Consider the following 18,759-nt stretch of genomic DNA (forward strand, 5'->3'; position numbering starts at 1 on the left):
CCGATAAGCACGGTACTCGAAAAAACGTGTGTGCATTAACCGTTTACTGACCGCAGTGGTCCGGATTGATAAACATAACAACATCTAGACGTATTAGCCTAAAAATTAATGTCTAGCCGCGTGTCCGCGTTATTTTGACATTCGCATTGATAAATAACATTGTCAGACACTGTCGTCGGATCCTAAAAATAAAAACTCGCACGCGTCTCAATGCTTTAAACTTTTACTTTTTTTTTCTCTCACGAGTCATTAGACTCGCGCATCATAACTGATATGCGCCTCACCGCGGTTTCGTCCCCGTTCAAAGTCTGTTCGTCGTCCCGCGGGTCCGACGGAAACTCACCGGACGTCGCCGACACTCATAAACGGCCGTGTAATTGCACAATTCGAACAATTTGGACCTCCGTCGAAACGTTCGGTTTTTTTTTTTTTTTTTATTATTACGTGATCCAATTGACGGAACACTTGGATGCCGTGCGTATAAACTATTAATAATTAACGAGCTACGGTCCCGTGACCTCCGTCTGTTCGGTTTCCGCTGAAGCATTGAAAACGTTACGTACCAGCGCACTGCTGTTGCCGGATGAAAGTCCTGGCCCAAGCGCCGTCCGCGAAGTCCCTTAGTCTTGGCCGGCGAGAACGTACGGACACAAATCGAAATCCGTTCGCCCCAACAAAAGACACGCGGGGCGACTTGAAAGCGCGCAAACAATGGACCCGAATATCTGTTCGGACGGTTCGCAAAATGTTTCGCGTGTGCTAGCGCGAATGCTGCGTTCTGCTCAGAGGTTCGCGACGACACGTATTCGGCCAACTCCATGTTATCGATGTTCGTTAAAAATTCGACTGCGTGAAAAAAAAAAAAAAAAAACGACAGCGCACGGTTGTATTTCTTCGGGTGTAATGAATCGAACGTCGCACAGCGCACGGTTATGATGCATGAACGGCTGGCCGTGGCCGTTTTGCGGTTATTGCGTTTTGTGTACAAAGCGCCCCCGCGCGCAAAGAACGAACTTTGCCGACCGACGATCATCTAAGTACCTCGATCGAAACACAACACCGATAACGTTTGCCGTGTACGTACGGACGGTTTGTGGCAGCATGCTACGACGATATTTGCATAAGGAGTATACTTTGCGCGAAAGTAAATTATTATGATTGTTATCGTCCGAACAAGATGCGTGCGTTAGAGAGACCACCGCCGACATTCATCAACCAATGCGTCGCTGTTAATGGAAATCCGACGTTCGTTCCGATACGCTATTATCAAGGGGGGAAAAGTGAAGGATAAATAAACCATAAGAGTGGTCGATGTGCGTTTATAGTGAATCCCTCGACCCTCTCCTTGTGAACTGGACTTATACACACCTGATTCGGCGTAAAATACGTTTAAAATCGATTGTTTCTGTTTCGAAAAAATTGTCTTATTGAGCAATCAGAACGTGTGATTGATCTTTTTTGTATAACGCTCTTTCGCCGTGTTCAAACCGAAACGCAGGATTTTCCACGTCAATCGGTGCAGGACCGCATTCCGTTTTAAAACAAAACGCGTCTTTAATGATCATTCATGGTATACCAACTCATTTCGGGTTTAATTAAAAGTATATTTATTCTTGCGCCGTCAACCGTTCCGCGTTTAACGTTTAACAAAATATTAATAAGACGTGATACGGTTTTCCTCGATCTGTGAACATTTCGGTTTTTGGCGATTTCACCGCCGACTCCGTTGCCCTTCGATTATCACGAAACGCACTTTTCGCAGCCCGTAGTTATGAAACACAGGGCCATACGCACTATGTTAATGGTTGTTTTAATGTATTTTTAATTATTATTATTTTTTTTTTTCATTTCGCAGATTTCGGGGTTTCTGCAAGACGCGGACGATTCGGACCTGCACCACGATATGAGCTCGGTGATCGAGAATTTCCAGAAAAAGAATAGCGTCGGATCCATCGGTCCTTCCGCGGCCATGGCAGCAACGACCTCAATGATGACCGCCGGCACCACCACCGGCAATCACATGGTAAGTCGCTGCGGCACGTGTTCTTCGCGTTTTTATTACTAACCATTGCCAACGCTCGATCGTTTGATGATCATATGCGCTCAGGTGCGCGCACGCGGCTCGTTGCGATTTGTCGTCCGCCGGCGTGTGCTTGCAGAGCTCTGTCATTGTTTTAAGTTGAAAAAAAAAAAAAAAAAAACCAGTAGAAAGATAAATATTGCGCGACCCGGTCCGTCCGAATCCGTGTGTAAACCGGCATCCGCCCGGCAAGAAGGGATTCTTCTTTCGAAAACCCATTTCGAGAACAGGACGTGCCCGCTCGGTATTTCCGCGTTGAAATCGCGCATCCAACGCCGCTCCGTTGGAAGAACAATCGCGTCCCCGTCGTACCGAAAGAGTTGACGACGAATTCCTTTTTCGGTAGTCCGCGTCCGAGTGCATCGGTGCCAACGTGCAGCAGTGGGTGTGCGACGGATTCGACGAAAACGCGCGTTAACCGCCTACGCCTCCCCCTCGCGCGACGTTTCCGCGTATAAATAAACGCGCCTGGAAGAGACCGCGCGTCCACGTGCGCCGACTGTTGTGTCCCACGCGTACCGCGGGACGCAAAAACACTTTTGCTTTTGTCACGTCCGCCGATCAACCGTCGGTGTTGGTGTACAGAGTGTTTGATGGTGATCGCGACGAACCGCACCAAGGACTTCCGAGAATACGTGAACACGCGGCGCGGCGCAAGGATTTTTTTATTTCATTATTTTTTCGAACGCTATTCGTCATCATCGTCGTCGTTGCACAATTTCGATACGACGCTTCTGCCGTGCAACCAAGTACGGTTCACTTCGACACGCGTTCCTTATGGTGCGCTAACGAAATAATACGATTTATGTAGGTTTTTTTTTTTTTCCTCTACGTTTTTTGTTGTTGTTATTGTTTTTTTTTTTTTTTCTTTTTTTCTTCACGTCGGGATATTAACGAATATTATCCGTACAACGCCGTGCCGCCGACGACGAGGTCACATGACACGTACGCGCGCACACGTCCGAACGCAAATCGCAATAAAAACAACGACGATGACAATGGCCGTATCGGTTACCGTGTGATCCTGCGCGAACGTCGTCGGAGCCGGCGACCGTAACGCAGTGGTTCGCGCGCGCAAAACGTTGCGCAACCGAAAGAAAAAAAAAAAAAATCGAACACAACGACTGCGCACGGTTATGCAGTAGGCCCACACGCCCCGAGTCCGCTCGTGACGAACGTAAACATCGAAATTATTGGGAACCCAACAGTCACGTAGGAAAAAATAAATATGCCCACATCGAAACCGGCGATATTATTAATACGATAGTGGTTCGTGTTTTTCGATCCACAACCGGTCTGTCCGTGTATTTTATTTACGACATTAAACGTTTTCCTTTCTAATGCGGTGTACGGGAACGTACGTACGTAGCGACGCCAAGAGTTTGGATGATTATTTATAATCGAACGTGGAAGAACAAATATGACGTTCTACGTTATTCGAATAATATGCAAATCACACGATCCTTCGACGATCCGGAAATTCGAGAAAAATATCATGGAAATAACGCAACGTTTGATGTATTGGTATAATAATCAAAAACGTTTCTCTGTTTCCTCGTTCACGCTGTTCTATACGGATTAACGTTAAAACAACACGTCTCAACACGCGACTTGTCGTTATAATAATTTATCGACGGCAAGGAATCATCGTGTTTTATATTTTTCCGGTGTACACTACAGCGAACCTATGGCCGGTGTATCAAAGGCACCAGAGACGGCTCCAGAGCCTTGGTTAGGGGGGGGGAGGAGGCAAGTTATAATTTTACAAAATCTTACAAGAAAAAGAAAACAACAATTTTTACAACACAAATTTAAGTCGTCTGTTTTTAAAATTGGCAAAAACATCAATGATATGATCTGTTTGATCTAGAATATCTACTTTATGATATATATTAATTAAACATAATGCTTATAGTCTATCTTCAGTCATCATTGAACGAAGCCAGGTTCTTAGTCTCCGAAGTGTGGAGAAACTCCTTTCAACCGTCATACCTCTATGGCTCTATCTACTTACTAGTGCGTGTCGTATGATTGTACATATTATAATATGCATTTTATGTTATTTTAACAATATAAATTTTTTTATAAACACGGTACAAGCTTGGGAGGGGGCCGCAGCTCCTAGGGCCTGTATTCGCTCCTGGAAAGCACATCGGAACCATCAGGTCCGTTAGACTTCTGTTGGACACCAAACCTTTCGATCTGTCAGTTTTATGCGAAAAAAGTGGTTTTACAGATCGTTTTCTAACCGTTCGGATCCGTTACCGTTTCGTTTAATCGACTTCCAATACGTTTCGGCTACAGCGAATGCCGTCGCATAGGTAACATACATTATTGCCGCACAAACGGCTGTTCAGATGTCTTTCGCGTGCGTTGCGAACATGCAGTAGAACGTTATCCATTTGTTTTTCGATATCTCATACTTGCTGCGTTTCAATGAACGAATTGAAAACACGAGAAAAGCGAATACAATTTTTTGTTTTTTTATTTGATTGTCACAATAGTGATATTATATCTTTTCCAACCTTGTCGGTTTTACGGTTTCACGTGTAGCTATATTAGAAAAAAAAAAAACCGGTGGCTTTCGAGTGTCATCGGACCACGAAAACGGGACAGCATTCGATCGTCCGTGTTCACAAGATAAAACTCTTTCGTAGACTTTTGGAACGCACATATCGCGCGCTCGTTTGTCCGAATACTTGCAGTGTCCGGTCTCAAAACTCGTCGACAGCAACCGCGACGATCTCGATCGTTCCGATGTTGTGGCGTGGCAAGGGAACTGTGCTCATGCCAAGGGCTCGAATCGCAAAGGGTCGCAACATTGTGCAAAATTTATATTTTTATCCAACAGTAAAATCGAAAATTTTCCATTGTACTTTTTCAAATGCTTGAAATGTTGTCTAATTGTACACACTACTTGCGATGAAATTATGAAAATAGCACAAGGGCATTTAAATAAAAAAATGTCGTATGCAGAAATTATCGATGGATTCACCAGTCATATAGCGAGAAAAACAAATTTTCAAAGTTTAAAATTAACACCGTAATAATAACTAATAAATATAAATTAAAAGTAAATAAAAAAAATATCGTATCATCAAATTTTGATCGGTTAAAAAGCGTTTTTTTCCAAGTTTGCTAGGTTTGCTAGCGAGTCTTCCCACCTTGCAGGGATCGCGCATTTGTACCCGTACGGAAACGAAAAACTGATTTGCTCTGTTTTCCAAAGGCCTCGTCGTTGCAGCAGCAGCAACAGGAGCAGCAGTCGTCCTCGTCGTCGCTCCAGTCGTCCTCGTGCTCGCGGTTGATGGAGTCATCGTCGTCGCAGCACGTGGTCCATCAAGTGTCCGAGACGACCACCACGTCGTCCTCGTCTTCGCTGTCGTCCGAACTGCAGAACTCGTCGTCAGAGCTGCTGGAACGACGGGTGCAGCTGCAGGCCGGTGATGTGACCGATCGCCACTGCCCGGCCGGAGCGGACCATCCGTCCGATCCGCTGGTCACGTTCCCCGAATCGCCGCCTGTGCTCATATCCAAAGCGTCGCCACTGCTCCAGACGTCCGCAGCGACCCGTCCGACGCCGGTCAGACTGCTGCCGCAGACCAACGGTCAGACTAAGTACGGCGCGGCCGAGCGTCGTGTGTCCACCGCGTCGTCCAAGCTGGTCAAGGAGGAGTACGAGGCGTTGTCGTCGTCGTCGTCGTCCAACAGCAGCACCGTGTCCGATACGACGCAGGACGTGCTGCAGTCGTTGCACCACGCGGACGTGCGCAAATTGCACGCGGCCAACGCGATGATCCGGGCCAAGCTGACCGGGACGATGGTCGAACGCGGCACCGACACACTACAGGTAAGGTCAGACCCTGCGTCGCAGTCCCATCTTTACCCTATTTCGATGTTTTTACTGGCATTTTTTTGGTTTACTAAAAACACCCCTAAGCTCCAGGTGCCCACGGGCCCTTGTATAGCCTAAGAAGGCCTTACCACATCGTATAGTAACTGTTACGCGGCCGTTATCGCACGTGAATATATACCGTTTACCCGGTGTCCGGTGTGGCCGTTGCGCAGATCGTTGCTGCGTTTTTCGTCCGCGCTCAGGAAAAACAGCCCGAAAAGCATAAACGTCGGACCGATCCGGCGTATGATTTTATCTGGTCCGGTTTTGGTAAACATTCCTGTTTTGTCGACTGTTGTTGTCCAGTCAAGATGACCAATCGTCATTTAATCGTGATAAATCGAAAGCAAGTGAACACAATAATATTTAGAAAGTAATGTTAAAATATTAGTCGATAAAAAATATACGATTAGACTTCAAAGAACTTATGGGCTGTCTTGTGGACGCGTATGTAAATATGTGTTTGTTCGACTCCAAATGTACGGAACCATCGGTAGCTTTGAAAACGGTGGCTAACGTATTTGCATTGATCAACGAAATAACGAACCCAACAACAACATTTTAACCAGTGAGAAAACTTAAATTTTATAAACTTAAAGGTAGACTAATAGGTAGTCAGCGAACAAGTAGTAGGAGGAATGGTTTCTGTAACTTGGGAAAAAACGTCCCGAAGCGTATTTATTGTGCTATTTCCGCGGAACGATAAATGAAGTCTGTATTTTCGTTATCCGTACAGTGCTGACCTTATAATTAGTGGGGTTTTTTTTAAAAAAAAAACTTGAACAATTCGATATTTTATGATTATGCAAAAATACCTCGATAGTTCTATCGTAATTTCTCCGAGTCGATAATCGTTTGCGAAAACACATCGTTTGAACTGTGAAATCTTACGATTCAGTGAAAAACAACGTTATTTTCAGTAACATATATTTTTCCCTTTAATTCCGTCGCATTTTTAAATAAAAGTATCTGCAAAAAAAAAAAAATTCCTGAATTCGTGATTTGTTTTTCCTCAATACTCTCGTATGTTTATGAAAAACTGCAACATTATGATTGCGACTTAAGACATTCCGTATCTCGGTGGTTTATCCATGGTTTTGATAAACACATTGTGCATACGGTTATTTTTACCGACGATCAAGCAAAAACGATGTTGTATTGTTGTGCAGTTGTGCTATAGGTTGCAATCTTTGAACTCACATAGAAACCGTATACACAAGTGATAAGGTCAACGTGGGATTCGTTGAGTTGGTCAGTGCGTTGTGCTACATAATATACCGTCACTGGATTTTTCCTTATTTAATTTTTAAGTTTTAACCTATTTTGAGCGTTTTTATTTTTTACTTAACCGATTTAAACATAATATACCCATAGACGCAATACCGATTTGTTTTTTTTTTTTTTTTTAATTTGAACATTGTTTAAACGTTTTCATCAAACTTCAAAGTAAAAACGAATCTCACAACGGTGCACTCCGATCACTGCTACAAGTAGTATCTATGCCAATCTTTCACTCATTTTGATATTTTTTTCCTTTTGTTTTGTGTCAACACGTGCATTGTCGCGCATGCAGTAGCCAATTTTTTTTGTTTTATTTTGTACATTATATTATTATCAAATTTATTAATCAATAATAAATAAATAAATAATTATAAATTAATAAATAATACATTTCGAAACGTAAGTTAACAGAACAAAAATAAAAACACGGTTAAAAGAAAACCGTCGGAATGTTGGTTTTTGCAAGACTTCACACGCCACGCGAATCGTGCAGGAACGGAGACGGTTATTGCATTTTCACGGACACGCTTTATTGTGAATTTCAGTACGAAAGGAAAGAACTTGGGACTGGCGCATGTCATATATTTTCAAGCGCACTCTTGGCGCGTCACACGCCAGTCCTACGGGATTCACTACACGTACGGCGCACCATTCCGATCGCCCACGAAAAAATGTTCGTCTAAAGGCCCCTATTAGCGCTTGTGTTCGTTACGGAAAACGTGGTTTTGGCGTGTCGAGAACGCGTTTAAAAAACGCGTTCCAGGTGCGTTCGGTGCAAGCGCGCACGAAATCGCTTACGTGTCAAAAACGAACCGATCTGACCGTACTGTTTTCTGTTCGCGCGTATCGGTCGAGGCTTTTTTTTTTTTTTTTTTTAATTGATAAACAGTTCTTTTATTAACGTTACTTGTCGGGTTTCGATCTCGCGCGCTGAAGTGATGACGAACCGCGGACGAAAACCGATCGTATCAAAACCGTAGATATCAGTTCCATTAAATCCAATAACTGTTACCAAACTTTTTAAACACTTTATATGTTCCTCTTTTATGGGAATACATTTCTTAAATATCCTTTAAATAATTAGTTACACTAGATCCAGCCTCCCTCAAAAAAAAAAAAAATAAATAAATAAATAAATAAAATAAAATAAAATGGAGCAATTTTTTTCAAGTGAAATTGGTATAGGTCGTCGCAGTCAGAATCTATTTACACGAAATTGGGCAAATATGGGCAACATTTTTTTTTAAAAAGATGATAGAATACTATATTAAGTATTAAATTTTGTAATTTTTAAAGCTTGGAAAGCCTTGGAAGTGAACTTAGACTACGTATAATTTTTGTCATACAAATATATTATTATTATTATTAAATTTATGTATATATTAATACATGTATAACTCGGTAAAACGTATGTATTAAACATAACGTAACTAACCTGTAGCTAGTGGTTCCACGACAAATTGAATTCGATAAACAAATAATATTAGTCACCGAGAAAAACAAAAAATTTAAAATAATATTATTCTGTTTGATTTTACACTATAACACACGGAGGACTTATATTACGACTGCTGTAACTAAATCAGTTCAAGCCACAACACGTGCACAAAACCAGTGAACAATGCATTATGAACTCCTTTATCGATACATATATATAAATAATAATTCGATGAGATAAGTAAAATTTGATAAATGCTATTTTTTGCCAGCTTTCGATGTCAATCGCCCCACCGTGCGACGGAACGCGTCTCCGTATCGTTACGTCACGCGCGTGCATCCGGTGTTGCCGTTTCAGGGCGCACACGTGCCGCGCGCGCACGTGTACTACTTTAACGCGACGTCGACCGTGTCACGGGTAAAGGTTCTCGTTTCGCGGAGTGCATTGCAAAAGGGATAGGGTTATTACCCGTTTTACGATTTGTCGGGCGTCGCTGTCGTAACACATCAAGTTTAATAATCTTTGTACGTAAATAGGACGTATACGAATGGCGACCGGTCGCCACCAAGAAGACGCGCGTGGGCGCACGACCGGCCGGCGACGACGGCGGTGGCGACGTAAACTGGTTAGGTTGCACGTGCTCAACGGACCGACGCCGCCGGCGAACGTTCTTATTTTTAAACGTACTCGTATTTTTTTCTCCACTGTTTTTTTTTTTTTTTTTTTTAATCTCTCTTTCTCTTTCGGTTTCTTTTCTTATCCGTCTCTCTATTTTCCCGTTGCAGTATTATCTCTTCTATCACGCACGCACACACTCTCTCTCATTGATTCTCTCTGTCTGGACGACTACCGGTTTTTGTTTGTCCGTCGTGTACAGCAGGACGACCGGTGACCGACGCCGTAATAAAAGCGGAGAAAAAAACCTCTCCACGAACGATTATAATAATAATATTATTATTATTATTGTTATTACATTGCGCGAGGCGCGCCTTTAATATCCTGCTGCACGCGGTCGTACAAATAACGCGATAGCGTCAACAAATATAACATATTAAACCACGCGGCGTCGACGACTACTTCTCTCTCTCTCTCTCTCTCTCTCTCTATCTCTCTCCGTCGTTCCGTGTCTCGTTGATTTCCTCCGCCAACGCGAAAAGCACCTCCAGGACGGGGTTTATTTTTTTCTTTCTTTTCACCGACCGTATGGCCACTTACCATTGTGTCCGTACGTGACCTCGACCGTCTGTTGTTTACCCAATGCCACGCGCGTTCGAGTGTTCGTTTTCACAAAAAAACAGTTTTTTCGAAATCCAGCTTCGCAGACATCAATTCGCGACGCAAGTCGACAATAATAATATTTACGCCCACGCTATCGCGACAAAAACGATCGTGTTCGCGTCGATTCGTCATAATACACGAATCACGGTTCCCTCGTAACATCGAATTGATTATGCCGAACTTGTATTCCGTTGGTATAGGACGAGATCAAATCCTGCCCATCCCCCAACATTTGTATATAGCGGTTCCCCGTTTCGAAGTGGATCACTTTGTTTTGATTATAATATAATACATAATAGTATGTATAACGTTGATGTCGAGTACTCGAACAAACGTGAATTAATAGACTCGATCCGTGGCCCACACTATTGGTTCACTTTTAACCACGGTGTTCACACCTCGTTTCCGGCATGTTTACAATACGCAATTCGTAAAGATCTTAAATACGATTTTAAAACTGTATAATACGCTTTTAACGACACATACGCATTTCGTTATTGCCGTCCGATCTCATGCCGCGTGATAAATGATCTAATGGTCGTAATACGAGATAGTTGCCAAAGGTCAAACCGTGTCCAAATATCTATTTTGCCGATCGAGGACAGATTTGTCGATCATAGGTTTACGTTCGAAACCGTACTCGTTACCACCAATAGAGCTTCGAGTAGTCGCGCGCGCGAATCGTTTGAACACGAAACGCGAGCCAATGTGATGGCGTATGAAAGAATATTATTACTTTTTAAGTTTTTACATCCGGATAGCAATCAACGTGACCATTAAAAACGTTGCGACATCCACCGGGGTTGTCGCAGGACTTGGGGACCGATCGAAAAAATACCGTTTGTACTCCTACGGCTACCGCCGGGGTATAAATACAATTTTTTCTTTTTTTTTTAATAATAACGTATAGACGTAGAACAATATACGCTCTCGCGTTAATTATATCATTATACGTACGCATGTTCGTGTATCATCTTCTGTATCCAACGGCCGCCAACAACAACATTGATAATAATTATAATAATAAAAATATAATTAATGATGACGCGACGGCATAATGTTGTACGTGCGCGATATGATTCGGTATTTTGGCTCGTGGGCTCTGCGGAGAAGACAACCTTAGATGTTGTTAACGAAACAACGTAACGCGTACGGTGCTCGCGGGAATTAATTTTCAAATCACGTTTTTAATTTAAACTGTCGTCGTCGCCGCGTGTAAATGTGATGTTTATACACGAGTGTGTATATGTACATATGTTATTTTAATATAGGCACCATTGGCCGCGCAACAGGTGTGGCTCGCGGCCCGAGGAATCAGCGAGATAAATCGAAACGTGATACGTGCTCGCACGATAGAAAGTCGTCTTTACAAAGATTCGCCCTTGATCGATTAGCATAAAGTACCGAACGTTTGTGAAATAATAATTATAGGATTATTATAATTATCGAAAAACGAAACGCGTGTGCATACCTAAATACATAATTGTACGTGGCCAACGAGTTCACACAGCGTGTGTGTGTGTGTGTGAGAGAGAGAGAGAGAGAGAGAGAGAGAGAGAGAGAAGAAAAACACGCGCATAATTTAAGTAAACGCGTCATTTCAGGATTCACCTTCTCCCCGTGAGCTCGGATGATTTATCATTGATTTTACCACGGTAACCGTTCACGGTTCACCTGACCGCGTGCGGTTAAAACATTATTTTACTTACGCACCGACAACACTACACGGACATTCATCACCCCGTCCACGTATCTCGCGCGAAGACGAAGTCCGATGATTCCGTATCGTTATCTTGTTGTGTAATACTCAACGACTATAAATCCATAATCAATGGTAATGATTATTCGTCGCGAGTAATTCGTACATTAGACATCCCTGGAGCAGCGAATAAATATTATCTATTACCACGGCCGACTTCACTGATAAAATGTATGAATCTTGTTGAATTGAATTATCGATATCCACCGACGATGCACCATCGCAACTGCGTATGTAGATAGAAGATATTATTATTTCATAAAAATTCCGAACAGAAAATTTAACACTTCGTACATACCATGTTGTACAATATTGTTACACATCGTGTAAGTGCACGTCGTACGAAAGTAATATACACGGTTACAGATAACATCTGAGTGCCTAGAAATATATTTTGTTTTCATGTCGAAAAATCAAATTACATATGAGTACATATAAGTGGTTGAAAGCAGGGCCGGCTTTGAATACGATCGACGCGTGCAACGGCATAGGGCGCTAAAATCAGAAGGGTGAGTGAGAAGCGTTCAAATTAAAAATAAATTTGATAAATCGTCAATTATCTACTAAAGGTAGAAAGAATAATAATTTTCCCAATGCCATTAAATATTCATTAATTTTATCATTATTATTTATGGTAGTTTGAATAATCACCGAGCATTTTTGATTATGAACGGGACTTTTCAGCTTCCCGAATTCTGTCTGTTTAAGTTAATTGTGTAGGTAGTTTAAGAGGGAGGAGCGCCAAAATAATTCTTACGCTAGACGCTGAAAGAGCTAAAATCGGCCCGGGTTGAAAGAATAATGGATATTACGTTAAACGTAATGTGAAATATGTACGACTATGGGACAAGTGCATCTTTGTCGTTATTTATTTTAAACATCACTAAGAAGCTCCCTTCGAGCTCGCAAACACGTTAAAGCTTCGAGTTCGCAACCGACCGACAATCGGTAATAAATCGGTCATTTGTAACTACTTTTTTTTTGTACATTTTAAGTATCAAGTAAAATTTTTCAAACTCGAGTCTTTTTTTTTTTGTAAATATTAAACTAAGTACCTTTAAAAAAAAAAAAAAAATGTATAGGTAATTTTTAATGCTATTTTTGAGTATTTCACAGAACGTTTTCCGATGATTTTCGAGGCATTTATAGACGGGCCTAAATAATAATAATGTAATAGAGTAACGAGAAATGAAAGACGATGTGTAATACGATGTCATCGCTATGCGCATAATATCGAACGTTTTGCATGTACAACACAACGTATGCGTGCGCGTAGTAATATAGTATGTATGCACGTAAAAGTCAAACGTATGCGCGAAAGAGTAATTCGACCATTCGATTAATTATAGTCTGTGGTTTTTTCTCGAGTCGCATTCTATATTATGTCATTGTTATGGGCACCTGCAGCTACACGCGTACATACAAATAAAATATGCATCGTCTGAACCGCGCCCGCGGTGCAACGCGATTGAAAATTCCTTTATTTTATTGGTCCAGTTTTTACGTAGAATAATTGTTAATGGAGTCGAGCAAATATTGGGCGAGAAAAAAAAAAAAAAAAAAAAGAAGCATTTTAATAGCACTACGTCCATTTGTTAATTGCAACTGTAACCGTAATGTTCCGTGCACACGCGTGTAATCCTTCGTAGCAATGTTACAGTATATACTTTCATTGTTGTAAACGGAGACCGGAATGCGCACGAAATATGTGCGTTGAATTATTGTTTTTAATAGGCTTAATAGAGATATTGTATTGTATTCGTAATTTATCGTTTCAATTGCGCAGTACATTTGTGCATCACGAACATCGTAATGTACACCGGTATCGGTGATTACGATAGCGTACGGCGATCTGTTCGACTGCACTAGTGTTGTACACGGTCGCGGAGTAATTTTAACAGACGTTTTCGCATAATTACGTTCAACGACGAATCAAAACGTTTTGCGCGGAACAAAGTAGATATATCATACCGCAGCACGGGTCACAATGTTCAATTCTAATATTTCTTTAATTTTTTTTATTTTTTATTTTACTTTCGACACTCGTTTTGATCGAATTGCGTGTTAGGAAACCCGTGCGACTACTAACGGCGTGCTCCTTTTGATTTTCCACTGGCTCCTTCGTGTACCATTGACCTTGACCGAAAAGTTTTTACAAAATATTTGTACAAACACTTTTCGAGCAATTGCACCCTAGCGCGCGGTAGAACTCACTTTTCGGTGTACGCGGTGTGTGCCGGACGAGAATATATTTAACATATTACACACGGACGACTTTTCGAATAATTATCGATCGCAATACTCTCGCATACCAACGCGATCGGTGCTCTCGAATCGGCGGAGAGGGGACCGCAGAGTGCCTCTAATGTTTCTCGGAAATATTTAGTGTGAAGATATTATGTACGTCGGCTATTTTTAAACGCATGGGACGCACGGAACGTCCTTATACGTCTTGTTTTTGTTTTCAAAATATAAAAATTGTCTAAACGTGCTGGTAAAACGTTTTAATATTTCCCTTTGAACTGTTCCGACAAAAATGTATTATCGATATGGTTACAAAAATACTCCTAGCGTGTTTGACGTTTGTGATGAAATTCACAAATATCATATGCACCAAAGTCCGAACGGTCAGATTAGGTTTATGTCATATCCAAATTCCGTCTCGCCACATAGTGGGGCCATGACCAAGGCCGGATTAAGGGGGGGGGGTTTAGCCGGGGTGGAAGCCCCGGAGCCCTCTCGAGCACCCAAGTGAAAGGGACCCAAATAATTTTAAGCTGATACACATTTTTAATCATAGTAAAATTAGTAGTTTTACAGACGTAAATTGTATATACTTATTAATTTTCTAATTTTCTAATGCAATTGATAATTTGTGAAATAGTTAAAAAAAATGTACCGTTCTGTGAGCATAGCGAACAGCTTTGTAAAGCATGTTTTGTCAAAAGGGCCTATATAGAATTTCAGCCCCGGGGCCCAATAGGTGCTTAATCCGGCCTTGACCATCTCGTACCATCAGAGGTGCCACGTGTGTATCGATTTCCCCTGAGAATATTTCTATTCAACAATATTATTAGATAGAAGTAAGATTCGTTTACATTTTATAGATCTACGTGATTTAATACGTGTATTCGACAACTTTGCATCCACCAGGACCGATAGGAAATCTTCTCCCGGATAGCTTTTGAGGAACGTGTGGCTCCCAGTAAGCTTTCATACATTTCTGTGCACGTTTAGGACTTGATATGCATATTTCGTTCACTAGTCTCGATGCGTGTAATCGTACTGTTGCTCTTAAGCTCCTCTGTGTTGTTAATACCGTATATCACGTTGTTTTCCTTAAGTCATGGGTTTATTTTTTTCTTTTCAAAAAACTTAGTGACCATAATGACTATATGTTGCATATTTAGATTAAACTTCAGTATTTGACTAATTATTATTATCTTACAGAAATATTTCTCTAATTGTATGAACTTTATCATAGTGAGATTTGTAATCAGATTCGAAAAGTGAGAACATTTTTCAATTTAATAATTTTCTTTAAATTTGCCCTTAATAACTTGATTACATAAAAGTATTTAAATTAGGTACACATCTAATATAATTTAACACAGATTTGTTTAGATAAATAAATCAAAAGTTGTCAAACATTTTAAAACGTCAAGCTTCACTACTAGTAATTATTAGTATTTATTGCGGTATTTAAATCACGATAATACATAAAAAATGAACATGTGTGTAAAAAGATAAAATATTATTTATCCTACAATAAGTGTTTGTTAAAAAAAAAAAAAACCTCGATATACCTTGGAACCAATCAAATCCTAACATAATCGTAAAATAATCACAAAAATCACATGCATAGTCGAGCAATTTTGCGACTACTATTTGAATAACATCACAATTTATTTTTATTGCCTATATATTAAAATCGATACATCGTAATACATCTCCGAAGCAGAGAGCAAGGATTCATTATTATTGCAATACGCGTACTTTATTGTATAAAGCTAAAATCAAAAGTTCAGAAAGTACGCGATATTCGATAAGGTTAACGAACGAGAAAGTTTAATAACACCTGACACCAGACCTCTGGTTGAGATTAGTAGAATTTAGATTTAATATCAACGCCGAACTATAAAGGACAGATATATAAAGTTCGCAAAACTGTTGAAAATTAAGGTTAAGAAGATTGCAAGCCATGATTTTCTTTCTCTATCTATCACACGCGCAATATAGGAACTTGGACATTTTTTATTTCCAACGTACCGATCGATCTAATGATGCGATAAGGATTTTGAAAACTGATTCGAATTCGTCATAAAGTCTTCTTTCGATCGACTTTTCCACTTTTTTAATTTTGTCTCCCAAAATTTGACAAAATAGAATTAAACAAATTGGAAACATAAAAATTAATTTTTGGATATGTTAAACACAAAATTGATCTAAAGAAGACTTTACGACGAATTCAAATCAGTTTATCAAAATCCTTATCGTCTTATAGATCGATCGGTACGTTGCAAATAGAAAATGTCTAAATCCCTGTATTGCGCGAGTAATAGAAAGAGAAAGAAAATCATGGTTTGTAATCCCCTTAATAAAGCGTTTAATCATTTTATTTTTCTGAAACTTTTGATAGTGCATCGGTTCGAGCACATCGTTCGTAATCGCGATGCGGAAAACTTTAAATCGAAAGTCATAATGTTTATAATATTATAAACTATACTACAGCGTAGGTGGACCCATACCTCGTACGTCGAATATTGTCCGCGTAAGTATCGCACGCGTCAACTGGTGTTTAATTTACATAATAATATAATATCTACATATTTTCTGCATAACTGCAGTACGGAAAGAAACATTTTGCAGACATTGTTAAAAATCCATGTAGCACGCATAATCGTTATGGCTTACGTAAGGGGATTTTTTTTAATTTCCCAAGGTGCTTCTTTTTTGTTTTCGTGGTCAATTTGATCGATTTTAATTCAATCATACGATATTATATTTTTAAAAGTGCTGAGTTCAATACAGTACCAATTTACAATACCTTTAACCGTCCTTTGCGGATCGTTGTACAGCAACACATTTTGTGTCGCTGCGAGCGGTGTAACAGGATTGCGCGTAAACAAATATTTTATTAATGTTGGATTTAAAGCAATTAACATTTGTCCTGTAGTGTATTTAATGTAATATATTGTAGTAGTGTAATGCAATACGCGTATAGTCGAAAATCTGATTGTGCATCGAACAAGAAACAAATCATAACAAAAATTAGGTTGGTAAGATTCAAAAAAAAAATTTCCAACATTAATAATAACGCAAAGAACGAGAAGCAAATAGTACATTTGTAATTGATACGTGGAATAAGTATAAAAATAATGAAATATCGTTAAATAATTATTTGCTGACATTACGACGCCGTGCACGTTGTTTAAATGTTGTGGGACCGGAAAAAGTGATGCGGATCCGTTTCGTTTATCGTAGTTTGATATCGCATAACATATCTCGAACGCGGTTGAACTATATCGTGCACTATATCGGTGGCGTAAAGAGAGAGAAAAAAAAAAAATTAAAAATTCGATTCGACGCGAAAGCGGTTATTGTCGCAAGTAGGCGAATAACCTACTAATAATAATGACAATAACAATAATAATAATAATAATAACTTTAATGTAATAATAACCTTTTTTTTTTTTTTTACGAAAAACGCGATTGATCGTTCGCGGACGTGTACGTACGACGGCGTTAAACGTTTATCGCTGAAAATGTAACGAGACGCGCGTAAATCCATTGATGACATTCGAATAACCGGATCGAATGACGTACGTAACCGACGGCGGTGTTCAAAAAATGAAAAAAAATAATACTTCGCGTTTCGCGCGCACGATCAAGCGCGTTCGTGCGTTTTCGTTGCCGATTTCTTTTCGTCGTGTCACGGATCGTAACTGCAGTAACATACTCGAATACCCTACGTACTTTGGTACGTGATTTGGTCGACTCGATATTTGCCGTGGGCCGCGTCCGGTTAACGACCGTTTCGTCCTTTTTCTGGTCGGGTCGAAAATACATCAATCCGCTACACGACGTGAACATTAGCCGTTGGAACGCCGATGGAGTGTCGAACGTTGGAAGCGACTAGCAATCGGCTAGACACGCGTAGTCCTGTATTTACAGTCCTGGACCACCGTTCTCTATTCCTGTTCAAAGGCGACGTCTACCACTTCATCGCATGTATATTTTTCTGTTCCCCCCCCCCCCCCCCTTACATCAACCAGAAACGAAAAATCGCTGCAAGACTACAGCAGCTGCGATCGCGTCGTCCGTTTTCTTCTTCTACTACTCGTTTGGGTTAAATCAAATCCTTAAGCGTGCACGAATTATTTTTCGAACCTCGAGCTCGGTCGCGTCAGCGAATCTTTCGTCGATCGTACGCGCAATAATGATAGAAGTCGTTTTTGCGATCTCATCGGAAAAAAAAAAATTCGACGGACGACTATTTGGCGCGGAGAGTATCATCATTACACTTCTGTTACGTGAACACGACTTCTATTACGCGTCGCTAAACGTTTTGGGTTTCGTTCGGAGTGCACAGTCTCGCGTGGCGACACGTGCGTACGGTTCGCACGCGTAACGAAGAAGAAACGGTCACGCACACGTACACCGTGTTCTCCCGGACCACATTATAAATCGAGTCGCTGACCTGAGTTTGAACTTGGTCCGGTAAGTCTTCCCGACACGTTCGAGTCCGGTGTATTTTCTTGACCGTCTGGCGTGCCTCGGAAAACGCATAACAGCGATTCAGAACATTTAAATTAACGAAAAATGTTATTAGTAACCGTGTTAAAAAAAAAAAAAAATCATGGATGGTGTTTCTAATCGACTATCGTAGATTTCACATAAATTAAATCAATTAGTTTTACAAATATAATTTAAAGATGGTTCAACCCTCGCAACAAAATACGTTGTTTTGACCGAACACAACGTTCATCATGTTCGTTCGTTACTCCGTCCGAGATCATCGAAACGTG

The 18,759-nt window shown here is 40.6% G+C and overlaps 1 protein-coding gene across 4 annotated transcripts in view; it reads left to right on the forward strand.

Annotated features, from left to right (window-relative positions):
* LOC112692834 (sterile alpha and TIR motif-containing protein 1) overlaps positions 1 to 18,759 on the forward strand; it is a 51,946-nt gene that overhangs the window by 18,022 nt on the left and 15,165 nt on the right. For all 4 annotated transcript variants that reach the window (XR_003149437.1, XM_025567635.1, XM_025567636.1 and 1 more), the window contains exons 2-3: positions 1,856 to 2,023; positions 5,310 to 5,930. Coding sequence is in view for 3 of the 4 variants with exons in the window: in XM_025567635.1 (XP_025423420.1) it covers positions 1,856 to 2,023; positions 5,310 to 5,930 (789 nt within the window). In the remaining variant the exon portion in view is untranslated. The remainder of the gene's footprint in view (positions 1 to 1,855; positions 2,024 to 5,309; positions 5,931 to 18,759) is intronic.

The sequence above is a fragment of the Sipha flava genome, unplaced genomic scaffold (assembly GCF_003268045.1).
Source record: "Sipha flava isolate LNK unplaced genomic scaffold, YSA_version1 77_pilon_pilon, whole genome shotgun sequence".
In the NCBI taxonomy this organism is placed as follows: Eukaryota; Metazoa; Arthropoda; class Insecta; order Hemiptera; family Aphididae; genus Sipha; species Sipha flava.